The sequence below is a fragment of the Pseudorasbora parva genome, chromosome 1, assembly GCF_024679245.1.
Source record: "Pseudorasbora parva isolate DD20220531a chromosome 1, ASM2467924v1, whole genome shotgun sequence".
In the NCBI taxonomy this organism is placed as follows: Eukaryota; Metazoa; Chordata; class Actinopteri; order Cypriniformes; family Gobionidae; genus Pseudorasbora; species Pseudorasbora parva.
In genome coordinates, this window is record NC_090172.1 from 56,024,185 (window position 1) to 56,044,562 (window position 20,378).

Sequence of the window (20,378 nt, forward strand, 5' to 3'; positions counted from 1 at the left end):
ATTAGGCTATAAAGAACAACAGGTAGGCTTACAAATTACAATAAGGTCTCATTAGTTAATGCATTAACTAAGATTGAGCAATAGCTACATTTGGTACAGAAAATAATGTTTTTGTTAATGTTAGTTAAGAAATACTGATCATTGCTAGTTTTATCTTAGGTCCATTAACAAAGTTATTTTGATTTTGATTTTAATGTTTTTAATGTTATTAAACAGTAACTAAGAAATTAACATAGAATGATTCATTCTTTATAAGTATTTTTCATAGTCAGTTTGGTAATAATGAATTAACATGTTAACTAATATAGTCCTATGTCTCAAAGTTTTACTGAACAATAATCAGAACAGTTCTAATTATTAGGGCATGTTGTAGTCCAGATTAAAACATAAAAATGTTTAAGTTTGAAAATAAATAGCCTATTAAGTCTTTAAGTATTAAGTATTTGGTGCTTTGATGAACAACATTGAGATTACAAAAACGAATGGCTGTTTTAAAAACTACACGCGTTTTTTGTTTGTTTGCGGGGTTCCCGGGGTAACAGCCGCATTCTGCAGTTTATCAGCGCCCTCTGCTGTCACTGAGCGGCACTTCAGCAGCGCGTCTCCTTCACCGGTTCAGTCATGTGCAAACGCACGTTGGGCTTGTTTATATCTGAGCGTGTGTCCCTTTGACGCAGAATACAGCGGTGTTGAGCATTTATATGATTGATGGGCAAAGTATTCTTGAGTGCATTATAAAAAAAATATAAATTGTTAATAAATTATTATTTACGATATTTTAACGTGCCCACGATAACAATATCGTGCATATTCATTATCGTGATAAATCGCATTATCGAAAATCGGCACATGTCTATAGTCACGTCAAAAATAATAATTTCCGTATCTGACTCTGAATTTTTCAAATGTTACGTCAGTTGTGATGTTAAATAAAGCGTGTCAGCGGGAGATTTACGGCTCATATTATCCCTTATGCAGTTACAGATGCAGCGTTTTGACTGAATCTCTTCTACTTCTGCGGTATGAGAAGAGAACACATCTTTACAATTTTCTGGGTCTTAAAAGATTCTGTGTTTGTGATATATGTCCTTATTTCATGTAAAACGCTAGCTCACTCTGTCTGGATGCGTTTAAATCTGCTCTAAGTTTGCGTGTTTGTCACCTATCCTAAGCCGACAGAAAGCAGGTTAATGCGTTTACAAGCAGCGCCAAATCGAGGTAAGAAGCAAAAAAAGACCTGTTCCAATTGGTTTATGCTTACGCCGTTTATTACCTTACTCTGATAAAATAAAACGGGTTACAGCATTTACATGACCATGTTCATTTTCATTCATGTTCAATCATTTTCATTAAAGCATAAAGGGTTGACAATATATCAAAATATTTAATTGGAAAATGTATGCATTCAGTTGCAAAAAAACTAAATACGACTTTGTGTGGATGACACTGTAAATTGTGCAATGCTGCTCTTTATTTGCATATATACAGACACACACACACTTTTCTAATTATATTTATAATAAGCCAGTTCAATCATCATCATAAACATTAAAATGCAACATGGTCTACGATTAACATCTCATTAACACATGGTGTTGCACTTTACATGTGGGTGAGATTTCACATCCCTTGAGCCATGATGATGATGGAAAAAAAAACTCACATTACAAATATTTAATCTAAATGTGTTAACGCAAATGAGAGCGAACCCCTTGAGATGCAACTCAGACCAATCCGATTTACTTCAAAATAAAACATTGTTTTACCTGAAGCCAAAATTGAGGGCATCCTCTGCCCCAATAACACCAATGCCAACAGTTCTGTTCTTCCATATACGATTATTGGTCAGCATCTGAAACCATATTGGCAGTTGTATTCATTTAGAAACTCCACATACTGCCAATCAAATGAAAACATGCCTTTTGAAAAAGAAACACCCATCTATAAGCTCAATAAGTCACATTTTAGAGTTGCATTTAAGACTAACTAGCACTATTTTTTAGCCAAACTGATGCATTTTGGTGCACATACCTCCTCAAGTTCATCAATGCGAATAGAGAAATTCTTGCACCATTCATAGATGTCGTCCATGAGACCAAGAGGCAAGTCCTGCAACGAAAGTGATCAGCAGGTTGAGGCAGACTAAGTTATAACATTTCAGTATAACCAGAAAAGATGAAGACTTTTGCAGTTGGAATGACAGTAGCTATGTTTCCACCCAAAGTTGCAAAATTGGAATATCTCATTAAACATTTTAAATAAAGCCCGCGAGAACAAAATCGGCACTTATTTAGAAAGTAGCGCGAAATATCTTTGATAAAAATGGAAGTTGCTAGCCTAGAAATCTAGACGCACCCTGGCGGCAGGAAATCTAATCTGCCGCGAGTGTCATCTAGCAACTCTCAATACACTACTGAGCTGTAAACGCCAAGCTCTGGTCGGACCAATCACATCGCGTATAGAGTCGGTGGGCGGGGCCATAATGACAACGGCCGAGTTGCGTTTGCGTGCTTCTAGTAAACACAGAAACTGGCGAACGGCGGTCTTTCGAATCAGCTTTGACCGCGACCCTGGAAGACTTGGAGTTAAGCTTTTCTCTGAGAAAAGAACAAAGAACGGCACTGAAGTCATTCTTAAAAAGGGAAGATGTGTTCTGAGTTTTGCCGACCGGATACGGCGAATGTTTAATCTATCAACTAGCTCTGCTTCACCTTCGTTGCTCTGGTTGGTTGTAGCGCTATCTTATCGCGTGCACGCCGTCCAGAGGGAGTTTGAAAGACAACCGTTTATCCCGCCCCTCGGATTGAGCCCTGTCTATGGTGAGTTTCCAGACCAAACATCTTGATGTGGGTCTGCTTGTCAGGCTAGGAAGTTGCTGCAATCAGGGAAGAAACTGTGGTATCATAAAAGACTTGTATCTCAGAGCGCACAGACGAAATTTAATAAACGCCGTCATGTTATCTTGCGTTCGGATGCCGGTGTTTGTGAACAATCATGTGAGACGCTTCTAAGAGGGAATTAAATCCTTCTGGTAACAGATTTTGACTCAGGCATTTTCAGAATGATCAAACGAGCATTTGAGATGCTGTGTGATGAAACTGATCCACTGGTTAGTCTAGATATCCAATCATATCCTGTTAAAAGACGTCACTTTAATTTTTTTTGCATCAAAGGATTTATTCAGTAAATGTGTCTACATCAATTTATAAGCATGTCTTCTTATCAGGATAAAAAAAAAATGATCTGCCTCAATTGAGCGAATTTACGTGCATCTTGGCATCTTTTTGTTTAAAGCGATATCCCAAAATTAGCAGAAAAATAAGTGAATGCAAACATAGCTAATGTTCATCAAATTGTACCTGATGAACTCCACCGGGTCTCACGTATGCAGCGTGCATCCGGGCTCCAGACACTCTCTCATAGAACTCAAACATCTGCAAGATACAAAGAAAAAGACAATTCAAATACCAAACTGGGTTCCACATAAACAACCAACAGTAAAGTATAATTTTGTAAAGGGCTGCAACTAAAGATTTTTTATTGCATAATAGGATAAAAAAAAAGAAAAATCAATGTTGTCCTCCAGCGTGCAAACTGAAGAGTGAAATTATACAATGATATATATTATGGGCAAAAAAAGGTTAAAATATGAGCCAAAACATTATGACTTTATATATATATATATTATATGACATTATTTCATCCACATGCTACCAAAACAGCACCGACCCGCTGATGCATTGACTCTACACGACACCCTGAAGATGTGCTGTGGTATCAGGCACCAAGATGTTAGCAGCAGATCCTTCAAGTCCCATAGGTTGCGAGGTGGAGCCCCCGTGGACCGAACTTGTTGGTCCAGCACATCCCAGATGCTCGATTGGATGGTGATTTGGTCAATTTGAAGGCTGAGCAATGATCTTAAATCATTCCTGAAAAATGTGTGCAGTGTCACTTCCACCAGGAAACATCCTTATGATGAAGAGATGTACCTGGTCTGCAACAACGTTTAGGTAGGTGGCATGTGTCAGCAGAACATTGCCCAGAGCATCAAACTCCCTCCACCGGCTTGTCGACATCCCACTGTGCATCCTGGTGCCATCACTTCTCCGGGTAAACAGAGCACATGTACACAGCCATCCACGTGATGTAAAAGAAAACGAGACTCACTGGACCATGCAACCTACTTCCACAGCTCCAAAGTCCAGCTCAGACATGCGTGTCCATTGTAGACATAATTTCCAAAGTTGCGATAATTGCTGAAGCTTTTATCATGGTATACGGTATCATCATGATATTGAAAGAAGTTGCAAAAAAGAGTTGTCATAATATAACAGGTTTAATTACCTGTTGCATATAAATAACGTAATTCACAAAAAAACAAAGTAAACAAAAGCTTCAAACAGATTAAAGTGCAAACTAATTATAAAGAACAATAGGTATCACTTTACAATAAGGTCTCATTAGTTAATGTTATGCATTAACTAACATAAACAATGAGCAATAGCAACATTTGTTAATTCTTTGTTAACATTAATGTATTATTAAATGTTGAAATTAAGATTAATAAATATTTTAGAAGAATTTTTAATTGTCAGATAATAATTGAATTAAACTAATGTTAACAAATTGAGACTTTTTGTAAAGTTTTACAGAGCAAAAATAAAGAATCAAAACATTTATCAATCATGTCAATCTAGGGCATGTTGCAGTCCAGATTAAAATATGAAAATGTTTCAGTTTGAAAATCAATAGCCTATTAAAGGGTTAGTTCACCCAAAAAAATGTTTCATTAATTACTCACCCTCACCCTTCTGAAGATGAACGAAGGTCTTACGGGTGTCTAACGACATGAGGGTGAGTAATTAATGAAATAATTTTCATTTTTGGGTGAACTAACCCTTTAAGTCCAAGTAGTTAACGGTGCAGCTGCTGCTTTTTTTATGAGTTATGTTTATGAGATTTTTTCTGCTGCTTCATCAGCGCCATCTGCTGTCAGAGAGTGAATATGCACTTTAATGGAGCGCTCTCCTTTATTTGTTCCTTCACTCATTCTGCTTATGGGTGTTTGACTTGTATTGTGCATTTTGAACGGCTGATGACTGAAGTATTCTTTAAATGCATTCTAAAAATCGGAATAATTCATAATAAATAAGTATAAGGTTTTTGAAGTGCCCACAATATTATATAATAACATTGTTTATGTCCATCTCAATATTCAAAGTGCAAACAGAGACCAGAGTTAAGAGGAGGTTTCAAGAGAACCCGTGTACAATAGTTTACAACTGAAGCGGCTGTTATCCAAAATGTACTGCTCTCGGGAAATGGTTTATATTTCCATAAAAATGCAAACCGACAGTGGAGGATGTAATGAAAATGTAGAGGTGGCATATTCTATGTTAATTTCACCTTAACTTTATTGTCAAAGCGATATCGCGAGACAGCTTTTCACTTGATGAGCACTCGTCACACCCCTATCCATAACCATCATTACAATTGTTTGTGAATTGTGCCACAGCAGACCTTCTGTTGGCTCGGACCAGACGTAATTGCATTTGTTGCCACTTTGCCACCACTTCTGACCGGAAGCAACGCACAAGCCTTGCAATTTCAGAGATACTCTGGCACAGTCGCCTTGCCATAACAATTTGGTCTGTGTCATATGGACCTTTATTCCTGCCCATTTTTGCTGCATCCAACACAATGATTATGATAACTATTTGTTTGTTTACCATTCAATCTACCCAGACCTGTTAGGAAATACTCACTTCACCTGTGAGTGGTCATAATGTTTTGGCTTATCAGTGTAAACATTACCAAAAAAAAAATAAAAAATTAAACTAAAGACTAAACATAAACTTATCCTCCAATATTAAATATGGACATCTATACCCATTACAACATTCACTTTAAATGTACTGCTCTCGGGAAAACTACTTTTTTTACCTTCTCTCGCTCCTCAAACAACCAGAAGAAGGGAGTCATGGCGCCGATGTCCAGGGCGTGGGTAGTGACGCCCATGATGTGGTTCAGGATACGGGTCATTTCTCCATACAGCACTGCAGAGGCCATATAACACATTTATGCAGCTGATACAGCCAATCAGACACATTCAAAATCAATCAATGCAAACTCAATTCCTTGTGGTACTATAACATTGTTTATGCAATTTTGGAGGATATGTTTGGACAAAATTGATCTAATCTGGATTAATGAGTGCAAACTGGATTGAAAGCGTTTTAATTTTTGTTCCTCACCTCTGATCCACTGTGCACGAGGAGGAGCCTGAATGTTAAGAAGCTTTTCTACGGCGAGAGAATATGCCTGCTCATTACACATCATGGACACATAGTCAAGCCTGTCGAAGTATGGAAGTGCCTGCAGCAACACAAACACGCAAGACAACATTAGAGCCAATAATATTTACTTCATCTTCAGAACACAAATGAAGATTCAAAAAGTTCATAAAAGAAATAGTAAAACTAACCCATATGAATTAATTATATGAACAGATTTAATTTAGGTTATAAGTTAAATAAAAGATACAGATTTTATTCACATATAAACATTGATCAGCGAACATGAACAGAAACTCAACCACACATGCATGATGACATGATGCGTAACACGAGAACAGGGTATATACAGCAATCTTTAAGTAAAATTTACTACTTTTTAATACCTTTTTTTACTACCTTCAGAATATTTTTTAAAACCATCACGACACTGAATTGCAAGTGTTAATCAGCGAACTTTCTATTATTTACACAGATTTTGACATATAACAAACAAAAAAGAATAGATTTAGAATCGACACCAGGAGGAAATCTGTTATAAGTTATCATTCAGACACAGTAAAATACATCTCAACATTCACAAAGGTTGGTTAAGGAGAAGCATTACTGCATACACATTTGATTTACATTAATAATTGGTAATTCAGCAATTAAATTATTTAGTGTGTTTTTTCCAACAACAAAACCTGTGCCAAATATTTCTATAACTGTGATAATTTCTATAACTGTGATAAGTTGTTGAATTTAACAAAATACTAAAGATACTAAAAACCAGTGCTGTCAATCGATTAAAAACTTTAACAAGATTAATCACACATTTTTTCTGTGATTAATCGCAAAAAAAAAAAAATTGTACGTTTTTATTATATTTTTTAATATAATAATTTCACAGTTAATCAAATTAATGTAGAAACAACATAAAGACAGTATATTTTAAATACTTGTTTAAATGGCATCTTTTTATGAATGAAGGCCAGTATTACTGATATTAATACAGCTCCTGATTTAAAAAAAAAAAAAATTTACATTTAGTATTAGGCTTCAAAAATATAACAGTTTCTAATTTAAGTAAACTTAAAACAATGCTAACATAAACCCATAATAAATGTCATGTTTACTCCTGCCCTTCCTGTCTGAACAGTTAGGAAATATACAGAAATGTAATAAGGTTATCAAAGTTATATGCAGTCTGCACTGCATAAACTATAAATTAAAGAGTTAATCCTTATTAAAGCTACAAAAGTTATTTAGTCAAGAGCAGCGAGTCATTTTCTCTGTTCCCTTTGTTCTTTAACTTTACTGACAGGAAGCTTTATTGGCTGCTGTCCCTTTAAGAGCAGACAGACACGCGGATCTCACTGTTTATATACTGTCTATGGATCGCGCCTCATTCTCTCATTTTTCACATTCTCAAACTCTTTTTGTTCATTTTAGACTTTATATAAATCATTTAAGATTGCTCTTATGAGGATAGTCGTTGAAGATATGCCTTGAAGCACGTCTAAAATAAAGCGTAAGCCAGCCACTTCTGTTGAGCACGCAGTGTTCTGAGATGGTGCCGAACGACCGCTGAATATGACGTCAGCGTCAAACATACGCTGAGACGGAGACGAAAGATCTTTGATTATGTGCCCAGATACGCTAAAGCCCATATTTCAACGAACAAATGCGAACACAGATAGAATTTCAATCAGAATAGGTCACCTGATAGACTGAAAAAATAATACTAATTTGGAAAAAAATAATACCTCTGAGACCACATTTAACACTTTTAATGGCCTTAAAGTTGACAATTTGGATTTATAACTTTTTAAAACCCCGCGGACACCCTGGAGAATGAACCTCATTGGTTCTTGCTGACGCTCAAACGTGATGCGTAACACGAGAATGAACCTCATTGGTTCTTGCTTACGCTCAAACGTGATGCGTAACACGAGAAGGAACCTCATTGGTTCTTGCTGAAGCTCAAACGTGATGCGTAACACGAGAAGGAACCTCATTGGTTCTTGGGGAAACCGAAAAGTGAAAAACGCGAGAACACGTGAATGAACCTGAACCTGAGAATGGACAAAATAAAGAATATTTCTTTCAATGAGTTGTGTGGCTGTTACTGAGGAAGTAAGTAGTGGGGAGAATCACCAGAGGTGATATCACAATTCGTATGACACAATGCGATATTATTATTGGGATTTGTTATATGCTAAGTAGGGTTAGGTACCGTTCACATTTTAGCCGGTACCGGTACCCAATGGTACCTTTTTTCGGTACTAAAGAGATACATCAATAACTGTAAAGAAACTGTAAGTCATTTATAGAAGTGTTGACATTATGCCAGAACTGTCTTGGTCTGCTATTGTCTGGGATGTTTGCTCACTGTAATATAGTAATATAATTACCAGTAAATAGTAGGCTATAGCTACTTTATTAATTGAATTCATAAAACCAACCATATTATTATTTTTTCTTTTTAATAACATTTCTATGAAAATATTTCCCACAAATTCTGTGTTGTGTATTTTCTGGTAATCAAATGAAGACATTAAACATTAATTTATCTTTTAATTTAATTAAACTTTTTTTGTCCAACAAAGCTGCACAACTGAGCTTATGAACTGTTAAAATTAAAACATGGAAGAAAAATTGTGATATATTAGTTAAAAAATAAATAATAGTTTATAGTTTATAATTATTAAATTAGTGTTAGTATTATTACACTGAGACGTATCTAAATTTTGCTGTACAACAGTGATATACTTCTCAAGTTAAACCAAACTTTTATTTTGACGGGTTGCCGTACACCTCTGAGTTTCTGTGTGTTTATGATATGATGGTAGTTTTTCTCAAATGAAACGGTGAAATGATCATGAAGTGACTCTCAACGGCTCTGGAGATGAAGGACATGCGTTTATGTCCTCGTATGAGATGGAAACACACGATTGTCACGCGCAAAACTCTGTGTGTGTGTGTGTGACGTAAATAAACTGCGGGTCAGTGCCATTCATTCACTCAAAATGCAGGACACGCAGGATTCGTTGTCTTTTTGCTGTTGGTTAATATTCACAGACACTAGTCTATATCACCAGATAAGTTCTCAGGTACCGACTGAATTAATGTGTACCGCCGTAATTCGGTCGGTGGCCTTTGGTACCCAACCCTAATGCAAAGTATTGCAAAATATATATATTGCGATATATTGCAAATGTCCCAAAAACTTTGTCTGTGCAAATTTCATTTCACATCTTCATATCAACCTCCTTCATCCCTTCCTTGTTTAATATTTTCTTCCTCATATTTTAGAACAGAAATGACATATTTGCACATTCGATTAAGCAGTTGGTACTAATAGTGTCATGCTTCAGGGTTTGTAGTTCTTAAGTACCTGTAAGTACGTCTTGTACTCAATTAGTTTTTCTGTGCCGCGGTGCAGGAGGCCGATGTGAGGGTCGCATTTCTTCACCGACTCTCCGCTGAGCTCCAACACCAGACGCAGCACTCCATGAGCCGCCGGGTGCTGAGGTCCGAAATTAATGGTGAGGTTGGATACCTCCTTCTCTGCTGGTGGGTCCTTATCTGAAAGAGATAAAGATCTTTTCGATATCATGGTTGGTCTAACATGCTGATTGTGGAAGTCACAAAGGAAAAATCAAACCAACCGTTCCACGGAGGGGGAGCCCACTTCTCAGTGATGACACTGGGGTACATGACCGCTCCAGCATACTGCTCTGTCCACTCCACATCTGGCTGCCATTGCTTCAGCCTGGACAGACAGGAAAAACACATTGATTTTTACAGTCAGTGACAAGCACACATAAAGCCTGATTTATACTTTCGCCTGGCTCCGCAGTGCGAGAGCATTTACTACTGATCACAGAGCTGTGCTTCACTGAGAATCTGCACATTAAAAAAATCTGATACACACAAACCTAGTGTCGTTACAGGTTTCAAAAAATGTCAAAGTGGGGTTGCATGCACTCAATGCAAACTACCGCTAATGCCGCATTGACAATCTTTGCTGTGTGCACCTAAGCGAACTTGCGAAAGCTTCAAGTGTAAATCATCCTTAAAGCAAAGAGATACACACTCGAACTTCAAGAACAAGATGCGTGAATTTACAAACTATTTACAGCATTTACACGCTGGCCTCATTTTATATGTGTAAGCTACACGTAAACATTATGAATTGTCTACAGAAATAAAATTAGTCAGAATAAAACAGAAGTTGTGATAGTCTTTTAAGCTTCTCTTCTGACTTATCGAATACGGGAAAAAGTAGGCCATGCCGTGACTTGATTGTCAACCGTGAATTGATTGGACGGTTGTGGTTTGTCTAATTTAAGTGACAGGATGTCCCGCCCTCGTGCCAGTAAACATGTCATAAGAGGGATGGTGGAGTTAAAGATTATGAGGGTACATTAATTAAAAGAAGAAAAGGCATGTGCATGGATTTATAATAAATTCAGCAATATTCCACAAAAAAGAATTGTCAGTTTTGATTTCATTTTTAAAAAGTGGCCAAAGCTGTGTCTTCATTTTGACCTTTATTAATAGTTTAAAATTGAAAACAATAAAACACATTTGACTGCAATGTTTTGCTGGAAAACAGTGCCTGTGCTTTTTATTCTTGAAAAAAAAATCCATTTGGTTTGATATTTTATTATCTAATGCTATGACATTTAAACATGTTGTGGCTTCAGTACTTTTTGTGAGCCCCTTTATCTACAGATATTAGGATGTTTGCGTTGGTGGAGATTTTAAAACATATAAAGCAAAGAAAACGTATAGGTAATTGGAAAAAAAACACGGCGAAACGTTAATTCCATTATTTAAAACTAAGAGCTGTTTCTTTACTTGTCATGTTTAATCTCCACCGGCTACATTCTCATTTTCAGCATTAGGTCGAAACTTTGTTTTAAAGGGACTAACAAATAGTCTCATGCAATAATAAAGATTAACAGTAACGTTACAGTTTAGTAATACTGAACATTTCCATTCTTGTCCGATACTCTAAGTTGCATAAACACTGGTTATCTAATCCTGATAACATTGCCATAAACAAGGCGCTATCTCACTAAACCAACGCTTAAATATCACAGTATTTGGTGACTATAATGCGTGTACCTCTTCTGAAGCAGACCACAGCCTGGAGTGCTGAGGTTACTGTTTAATATGACTGAAGGACGTCCGAGTCTGGAGAGCGCCCTCAGCATTGTCGCCGCCATCTTCCCCTCTGTCAGTCTGCTGGTTCTGCGGTGATTAGGTTACGGAGGATTGTTTTACTGCGGCTCTGACGCCATCTACCGGTAGGAGGTTTACGCGGTAGGTTTGTGAACATTATGACTACGCACAAATGCCACTAGGTGTCAGTCGACTCTGTAGTTATAGTTTTATGGACAGATGCAGCTGCTGATGTGGTATTTGTTGTGACATTTTGCCATCCACCAATATCTTTCTGAAGAATCGCTGATTCATTATTTTGAGTCGGGTGCTTTCAATAAATTTGACCAGACCACTGTCCTGCAGAGTTCGGCTAGTTTACTAAGCATATTAGAAACTTCCCGGCAGGTGTGTTTAGGCAAGTAAGTTAGAAGCTTAACTCTCTTCTTCTTTTTCTTTCGGCTTATCCCTTCAAGGGTCGCCACAACGAATCATCTGCCTCCATCTATTCCTATCCTCTGTATCATCTTCTCTCAGACCGACTTCCTTCATGTCCTCCTTCGCTATATCCATAAACCTCCTCTTGGCCTTCCTCTTGACCTCCTGTCTGGCAGCTCTAACCTCAGCATCCTTTTACCAATATTCACTCTCCCTCCTCTGAACATGTCCAAACCATCTCAACCTGGCCTCTCTAATTTTGTCTCCAAAACATCTCACATGTGATGTCCCTCTGATGTACTCATTCCTGATCCTATCCATCCTCGTCACTCCCGAAGAGAACCTCAACATCTTCAGCTCTGCTACCTCTAGCTCTTCCTCCTGCCTTTTCCTCAGTGCAACTGTCTCTAAACCATACAACATCGCTGGTCTCATTATTGTCCCGTACCCCTTTCCTTTCATTCTTGCTGGTACACTTTTATCACACAACAGACCTCACACTTTTCTCCACCCATTCCAACCTGCCTGGACACGCTTCTTCACCTTTTTTCCACACTCCCCATTGCTCTGGACTGTTGACCCTAAGTACTTAAAATCCTTCTTTACCCCTTCTCCCTGCAACAACTTTTGTTTTCCTCTCATTCACACACATGTATTCTGCCTTGCTGCGACTAACCTTCATTCCTCTTCTCTCCAGAGCAAACCTCCACCTCTCTAGACTTTCCTCCACCTGCTCCCTGCTCTCACTACAGATCACAATGTCATCTGCAAACGTCATAGTCCATGGAGATTCCTGTCTGACTTCATCTGCCAGCCTGTCCATCACCACTGCAAACAAGGGCTCAGGGCCGGTCCTTGATGAAGTCCCACCTTCACTGTGAAGTCACATACGGCACACCTTACCACTGACCTACTGCTCTCATACATATCCTGCACCACTCTAACATACTTCTCTGCCACTCCAGACGTCCTCATACAATGCCACAGCATACGATACCTTTCTTGGCTCAAGTAGAAGCTAAACTCTGAAGGACTGAATTAGGCAAATTGTGTTATGCAGTTACAGCAATGTACTAGTGTGGTAGACATAGCATGATAAATAGTACATTTTAATACTTTATGTTAGTAATTTGTAATAAATTTTCCAGATATGATGTAATTAATATAACATTTATAGCAGACAATTATACATAACACCTTTCAAAAGTTTGGGTAAAATAAGATGAATATGATATAATAATAAGATATAAGTTCATAAGATAAAATAAATTAATACTTCCTATACTTCTATTTTTAAATACATTTATATCCAGCAAAGATGCATTAAACTGATCAGAAGTGGCAGTAAATACTTTTATAATGTTACAACAGATTTTCATTTCAAATAAATCAATTTGATTAAAACTTTCTGTTAATCAAAGAATCCTAAAAAAAAAACAGTTTCCACAAAAATATTAAGCAGCACAACTGTTTTCAACATTGATAATAATAAATGTTTCCTGAGCAGCAAATTAGCATATTAGAATTATATTAGAATGAATGCTGAAAATTCAGCTTGATCAAAAGAATAAATTACTAATATGTGTACATTATTACTATAATGTGAAGTGTTGGGTGTATTACAGTAATTGAAAAAGTAATTGAAGGGATTACTCCCCATTTTGTTTTGTAATTTAATTAGTTACTTCTGATGTAATTGCATTAAATATTATATATATAGAGAGACTAGAACAATTCTATAAAAAACAACAGTGGATTTAATGTTGAATTATATGTTTTTAATGTAACACTTGGTCAGCTCAAGAATAATTTATGCAACTGTACAGTAAACTGTTTATTTGTCTATCCTTGTATTGTTCAACTGCTCAGGTTGATATGGGATTTAGAAAGTAATTAGTAATCAGTAATCCAATACTTTTTAGAGAGTAATTAGTATAGTAATCTAATTAGACTGTTGAAGATGCAATTAGTAGCTACAGATTAATTAGTGGACAGGTCCTCAAGGAATATTCTTTAAAAACAGTATTCAAACTGGGCCTATATTACTGTATTCATTAACATTGTATGATCCTATAAACAATAATGTTCTTATATTTTTCATATCTCGTAGCGGACACCAGTTTGTAATTAAAATAATGCTAAAAATCACATTCTCAAACACAATAATGAAAGCTAAATGTATCTGTATGTGTGTGTGTGTATATAAACCACGCATTCAATGCTTCATTGATTCTTAGAAAAACAGTGCTTTTATTTCTGATATACTGTGAAAAAATAATTACGTAACATTTTTAAAAAATATTGGAAAAAATCAAAGGGAAATAAAAAAAAATCAATAACTTTTGTTGTACATCTGTCAAACATTTTTCAGCTACCAAGAACAGTACAGTAAGGTCAACGTTTATTTTCTAAGACACAATTATACAGGATACACTCCTACCAGCAGAAGAAAAGTATTGGAGCAGGAACGTGAGAGAAGTAAATGAACGGATTACATAAAGATTTTCATATACTCAGTCGCACACACAAAAACACGCATACCTTCATCTGCACGCACTCCTCTGGCCTTAAGCCGGTTTATAAAGTGAGGGAATATAAAAGTCATGTTTCCTAAGGCCACTCTTTATTTTGTTCACTCCTTCATATATTCCTTCTTTCTCGTTTTCATGGGACTTCCAAGTTCTTAGATGGGACGGGGAATGCAAATACTGTCCAGCGGGTCACATGATGTCCCACAAGATTTCCCCCAGGCCATCAGTAGCCTACAAAAGATTTGTGATTGGCAGCTCAAGATGTTTCCGGATCCTCCTGAACACTCTTGATATCGCACTGGCTCCAACCAATCGTCCGCTTTGTACCGTACAGAGTCAGAAAGTACCATCGCTATAGTGTTTGTCGACCTTCTTCACGCAATTAAAAACATAGCAATACTGCATTTAAAGAGTGCATCACACTGGATGATGTCAAATAATACTTTGAAGTCGGAATTACACACGGGAAGTATTTACAGGGCTCGTTTGAAACGTGGACGAAGACGAAAACTAGTCGCAGAGAGTATCTCACCGTTCCGAGGGATTGTCTTCATCCTCATCCGTCATTGCTTTGACAACGGCATCCTTCAAAACCTGTTGAAGACAGTTCATAGCCAAAGACCATCTCTGGTCCCCGTAAGGTAGTTTTTCGTAATTGGTGGGAAATACTTCCAAGTTAGTTGTCTGTGTTTGGCACAAATATCAGGTGTGTGTCTGTGTGAATAAGTGAGCGATCTCAAACTTCACAACATCAAAGTCTGGGGCGCGAGACGTTAAAATACCACTCCAGACCTCGGACCTTAAATTAGTTCCAATTTGATCTTTGTAATCTTTAAGACGAATGTGATAGCAGCCTGATCTCAGATCAGTAAGGGTGAGATTAGATACCTAAGGCTGGATCAGTTTAAAGGGTTAATTCACCCCAAAAAATTCTGTCATTAATTTCTCACCCTCATTTCATTCCAAACCCGTACGACCTCCGGTTATCTTTGGAACACAAATTAAGATCTTTTCGATGAAATCCGAGAGCTTTCCGACCCCACATAGACTGAACGTTAGCTCTGTATTGGCCGACGCTGTTCACGAAGTGATGAGGAGTAATTTTTTTTTTTTCGTCACTTAATATTAAGGTTGAACCACTGTAGTCAAATGGACTATTTTAAAAATGTCTTTACTACCTTTCAGTGCCTTGAAAGTGGAAGTCTATGGAGGGATCTGAGAGCTCTTGTGTTCCAAAGATCAACGAATGTATTATGGGTTTGGAACGACATGAGGGTGAGGAAATAATGACAGAATTTCCATTTTTAGGTGGGCTTACCCTTTAAGACCTTCTCTGCTGTTCCCAACCCTCAAAAAAAAAAAAAAAAAAAAAAAAAAACTCTGGGTCACTAGCGACCGAATAAATTCGCAAACAACGATAACAAACAAATCTGCATATTTTCTTGTTCGTTGAGGTGAATATCACCCAAATAAAGACTGATACTCTAACGTTGAACCTTTGGTCCAGAATCACTTACAGAAATATGACAAAAAAAAGAGAAGATTTTCGGTAATATTCAAAACAGAGAAAAAAACGCTCTAGCCTAGTGTGCAAATGAGAGATTACATATCGATTATGAGGGTAATCTAAGCTAGAATACTGGAATGCAGTGCAAACAATGACCCCACAACAAAAGCACCATGGAAAAGAGTGGGGCATTCCTGTATATGAATATGTATATAGATTTATATATATTCCATGGTTCTGAACTATTTGTACGATAGTGAACTAAATGGCCATGTCTGAAAACGGTTAAATGGCTTCCTCAACCGGTCTCTGTCATGTTTAAAATTTAAAGGGTTATGTGTTTTATTGCAAATGCTCAAAGGTGCTTTTGAAATGGAGACGGACTCCTTTCTGCCCTCACACGAGTTGGCCGCTGCACTGGAAGGCTACTAACCTGTTTAACGAGGTAGCTCAGCAAGCTGGATCGCCAGGTAGAGGCTGATTTACACAAAGTAATAAAGAGTCTTCTAGACTCGAAGACTGTCGCTTTGGTGATCAAGAGTATTGTATGAGTATCTTGTGCTCCGCAGACTTTCATTTAAGAATAAATGGAAAAACAATAATTAGGGATGCATGATTTATTGGCCACCATATCGGTATCGGATGATATATGTTAATTTATGTTATCGTTTTCGGCCCGATAAGAAAATATGGCTGATATACTAAAGCCGATAAATAAAGGAGTTTTTCCTTCAGCTGAGACACTTCAGTTTGCCACGATGGCTTTGAATTTCTTGAAATATGATTAGAATCACTTAAAAAAGGAAAATAGAGGAAAATATCAAATAGGCTAAATAAAATTACAATGAGAACATTGTAATTGTGTTTGGGACATTTTTCGTTTTTGTAACTTTTGTTTTTGTTTTTATCGGCCAATATAGCGGTTACTAACTTTAAAATATAAAGAATTAACAACTATCATATCGGCCAAAATCTTCGGTGAATCCCTAACAATAATCAAAAATATGTGTGAGGCTGGTATTTATGTACAGTGTGGTCTAAAGGTCTTCTCTAATATTTATATATGTATAATTTTTCTTTTTCATTTTGAGTGAAAAGCTCTACACATCTCTTACCCATTACGTGTTTGATTATTCAATATTTTGGTGAATTTGAGTCATGCTGTCAGCTACCAATAAGAGTGTAGTATCACACCATGTCTACAGCGGATGTGACCCATTACGGTGTAGTGTTGGTGTAGACAGCTTCACTGATTATAATGGGTTCTTCCTTCCGGTGCAGTGTTACTTTAATGCAACCCGATCCTCATTGTCCACAACAATATGCAAAGGCCCTATGAATTTTCCAGTTGTTCATTAAGTACTGGATAGGGATTTTTTTTTCGAATATTTTTTTACTTGCAAATTCTACCTATTAAAATATTTTAGTGCTCGGCATTAAAGGTGCTCCATGCAACTTTCCGTCCACTGGAGGGCGCCTACAAAACAAAGGCGTAGTTTGATGACGCCAAGTTTGAGCGCAGCATCTTGGGACATGTGGTCTTCACCTCACAGCCGGTGGAAAACAGGACTCGTCATGTTCATGGATGCGGTTATTAACGTTACTGTAGTGTGAAGCAGAGCAGGACCGAGTGTTGTGGAGCTGAGCACGCCCGCTGGAGCGATTTTTACACAAACACACGGCTCGCGAGCAGCGGGACTTTTATTATGACGGGACGGGACAAAGTCACCGGGCGTCTGCAGTATTTTCGCTCTTCCGGTTATTATTATGAGGTAATGGAGCTCTGATTATCATATTAGATACATTTAAGTGTGTTGAAAATGATGTTATGACGTTACTCTATAGGGTTCACTTGTTCACACTGCTAAGAGTAAAGCGCTCCTGCCAAATAAAACCCGAAACCTAGGGTAACGCAGATATGACACGATTGACAGGCGAAATGTGAAACGTCCCAGTCCTAAGTTAAAATAGCAATTTTCTCACAATTTACAAATAGTTGGAAACATTTGGGATATTGTAGGTACTCAACTGAACAAAATATATAACACCGGCCTAGTGGTTTTTGGATATTTTACTGCAAAAATACATTTTAGTGCACCTTTAACTAGATAAAATAGTATATTCATTATAAAAATGGCCATGGAGTTACACAAGTGCATTAAGTTTTAAGGTCTTAAAAATGATAAGCATGTCCATGTTTTTCAAGGCTGTAGGCTCTTCAAAGAAAAAAATAAGATGTTAAGAGGTTATTAAAAAAATAAGAACTATCATGACTCTTTGATGTTTTAATTCATTTTAATGCTTGATTTGTCTTATTTTAAATAATTTAAGTCATCTTGAGGCCTCCTGCTTTAATGACTTTAAATATGGTACATTTATTATTACCATATCTAAATCAATTATACAGATTTTTTTCTTAAGTGCCTCCAGATGATCCAAGAGCATCTTGGCCTTTAATGGAAGAAAGGAAATCGTTTGCACAAAGGAGTTATCGTGATCAAACCTGACTTACATTTGATTAGTGACCTAGAAATGTGTAGAAGAACCTTACACATTTCTGCTTCGTTTAGCTTTTCCTGTTTTAAATGTGTTCTTTCATTTAAATTGCTGAAACTTTCAGTTTATTATAAAATAAAATAAAGTTGGTGGTCTAAGACTTTTGGACTTTACTGTACATTGTGCAGTTTGCCATTAAACGTCATTTTAAACTATACTAAAGCTTAAGGAGAGAAGTTGAAGAAGCCATTGAAGAGAATTCATACATGTATCTCATATGACCATCTCTGTGAGAGAACACTGGTAAACAGACTATAAGCCTATAAGAGGCACCCTTCATTTCTCAGGAATCATCTTTGTGATCATGCTCATTAAAAGCATTCAGAATTGATCGATCTATTATTAGATCTTCTCTAAACATCAGTCTTTCTTGATTGTGACTTTCGCTATCAGCTCCTGCAGCTGAGAAATAAATGCTAAGACGCTCCTGCCCTGCATCCCGTTCTCTTTTCTCGGCCTGTTTTTACTTTGAGCTTCACCCTCCGTGTTCGTCCTGTGTATCTGTGTAAGTGTGTGTTACTTAAATGGCCAATATCGGCATAACATCAGCGTAACTTGCGTTACGTACACGTGACGCTTCTCTCTTACACATGTGTCTGCATCCTCTGTGTGTGTCGGTGGGAGTAATCTGAATGCTGGGAGGTGTATGAGAACCGTGTGGAACTGCCGTATTTCCCAAGTCCAGTCTCTGGGGTTCCTGTACCGCCTGCGCCGACGCTCGGCCCGACCCCGTACATCTCATAAGCCGGCCCCCCTTCTAACGGGGCGAGGCTGGGAGGAGCAAAACCCATCCTAAATGCCGGATAGTGCGACGGGTAGCCATAATTTTCATATCCAAGCTGAGCGGTAGAGTCCAAGAGGCTGCATTCAGCAGGGAAGTCGCTAGTCTGTGGGCCAGAATTGGGCGGGGGCTGCTGGGACTGCCCAGCGCGGGTGAACGTGTTGAATTGGGCATAGCTGTTGTGTGAGAGTCTAGAGGGAGGACGAGGGTCGTAGCAGCCCGCTCGGGACCCTGGAGCCAAACTGCTCGGTGTTCCCGGACCTGCCGTGGCTCCAGGACCTCCGGAGCTACTGCTGACCACGGCCGCAGCGCCCCCTGGCTGCCCGGTGGTGCGATAGTCTGAATAGTGCATGGATCGGGAAGCAGGACGTCCCTCATCATGGGTGGAGGCTCGCACGTTGTAGTAGCCGTTTGTCGGGTCCTGGAAAGAAGGTAACATCTTCAGTACTTAGTATTTTTGTATAAGTGTTAGTATTGTTAGTATTCCAGTCCAAACATCTAGAAAATCTTAAAACAAGAAGTATTTGCTAGACAAGCAAAAGCTGTTCTGGGGAAAAAAATAACTCAAAATTAAAAAATAAGTTTTTGCTTAAAATAAGCAAAATAATCTGCCAGTGGGGTAAGCAAAATAATCTTGGTTTCTGTTCGAATTAAGATAAATTTTCTTACCCCGTTGGCAGATTATTTATCTTATTTTAAGCAAAAACTCTCTTAATTTTGAGTTATTTTTTCCCAAAACAAGACAATAATTTTGACTTGTCTAGTAAATATCTTAAATGTAAGAATTTTTTGATATTTTGAATAGAAACAAGACAAAATTACTAAGTAAGAATAGCATTTTTTTATTATTACAGCTATTACGCATCTTCTGAATGAGTACAGAAGCTCCAGAAACAAGCGATCGGATGTAATCATATGCAAAATAAGGTGATCATCATCATTAAACATCATATGAATCAAAACTGCCTAATGTTACTGAATGAAATGTGGACCCAGGACGAGCTACAGGACTGTGAAGCATTAGGGGTGTTGATGGACTCGATCTCCTCCATCTGTGTTTGATCATCGCTTTGAATCTGATCTGGATGTAGTCTATCACAAAAACGTGATTTTCC

General features: G+C 37.6%; 2 protein-coding genes across 3 annotated transcripts in view; both read right to left on the reverse strand.

Moving 5' to 3' along the window:
* The window catches only part of ndufs2 (NADH:ubiquinone oxidoreductase core subunit S2), a 28,186-nt gene extending 16,616 nt beyond the window's left edge, over positions 1–11,570 (reverse strand). Inside the window, exons 1-8 of the mRNA XM_067445397.1 lie at positions 11,415–11,570; positions 9,950–10,053; positions 9,676–9,866; positions 6,258–6,378; positions 5,947–6,059; positions 3,360–3,434; positions 2,032–2,109; positions 1,767–1,852 (exon numbers count right to left, since the gene is read on the reverse strand). Of these exons, the coding sequence (XP_067301498.1) occupies positions 1,767–1,852; positions 2,032–2,109; positions 3,360–3,434; positions 5,947–6,059; positions 6,258–6,378; positions 9,676–9,866; positions 9,950–10,053; positions 11,415–11,515 (869 nt within the window). The 5' untranslated portion in view covers positions 11,516–11,570. The remainder of the gene's footprint in view (positions 1–1,766; positions 1,853–2,031; positions 2,110–3,359; positions 3,435–5,946; positions 6,060–6,257; positions 6,379–9,675; positions 9,867–9,949; positions 10,054–11,414) is intronic.
* Positions 11,571–14,114: 2,544 nt separating this feature from the next.
* The window catches only part of kirrel1a (kirre like nephrin family adhesion molecule 1a), a 64,725-nt gene continuing 58,461 nt past the window's right edge, over positions 14,115–20,378 (reverse strand). For both annotated transcript variants that reach the window (XM_067445386.1, XM_067445377.1), the window contains exon 15: positions 14,115–19,684. In XM_067445386.1, coding sequence (XP_067301487.1) covers positions 19,067–19,684 — 618 coding nt within the window. In that variant the 3' untranslated portion in view covers positions 14,115–19,066. The remainder of the gene's footprint in view (positions 19,685–20,378) is intronic.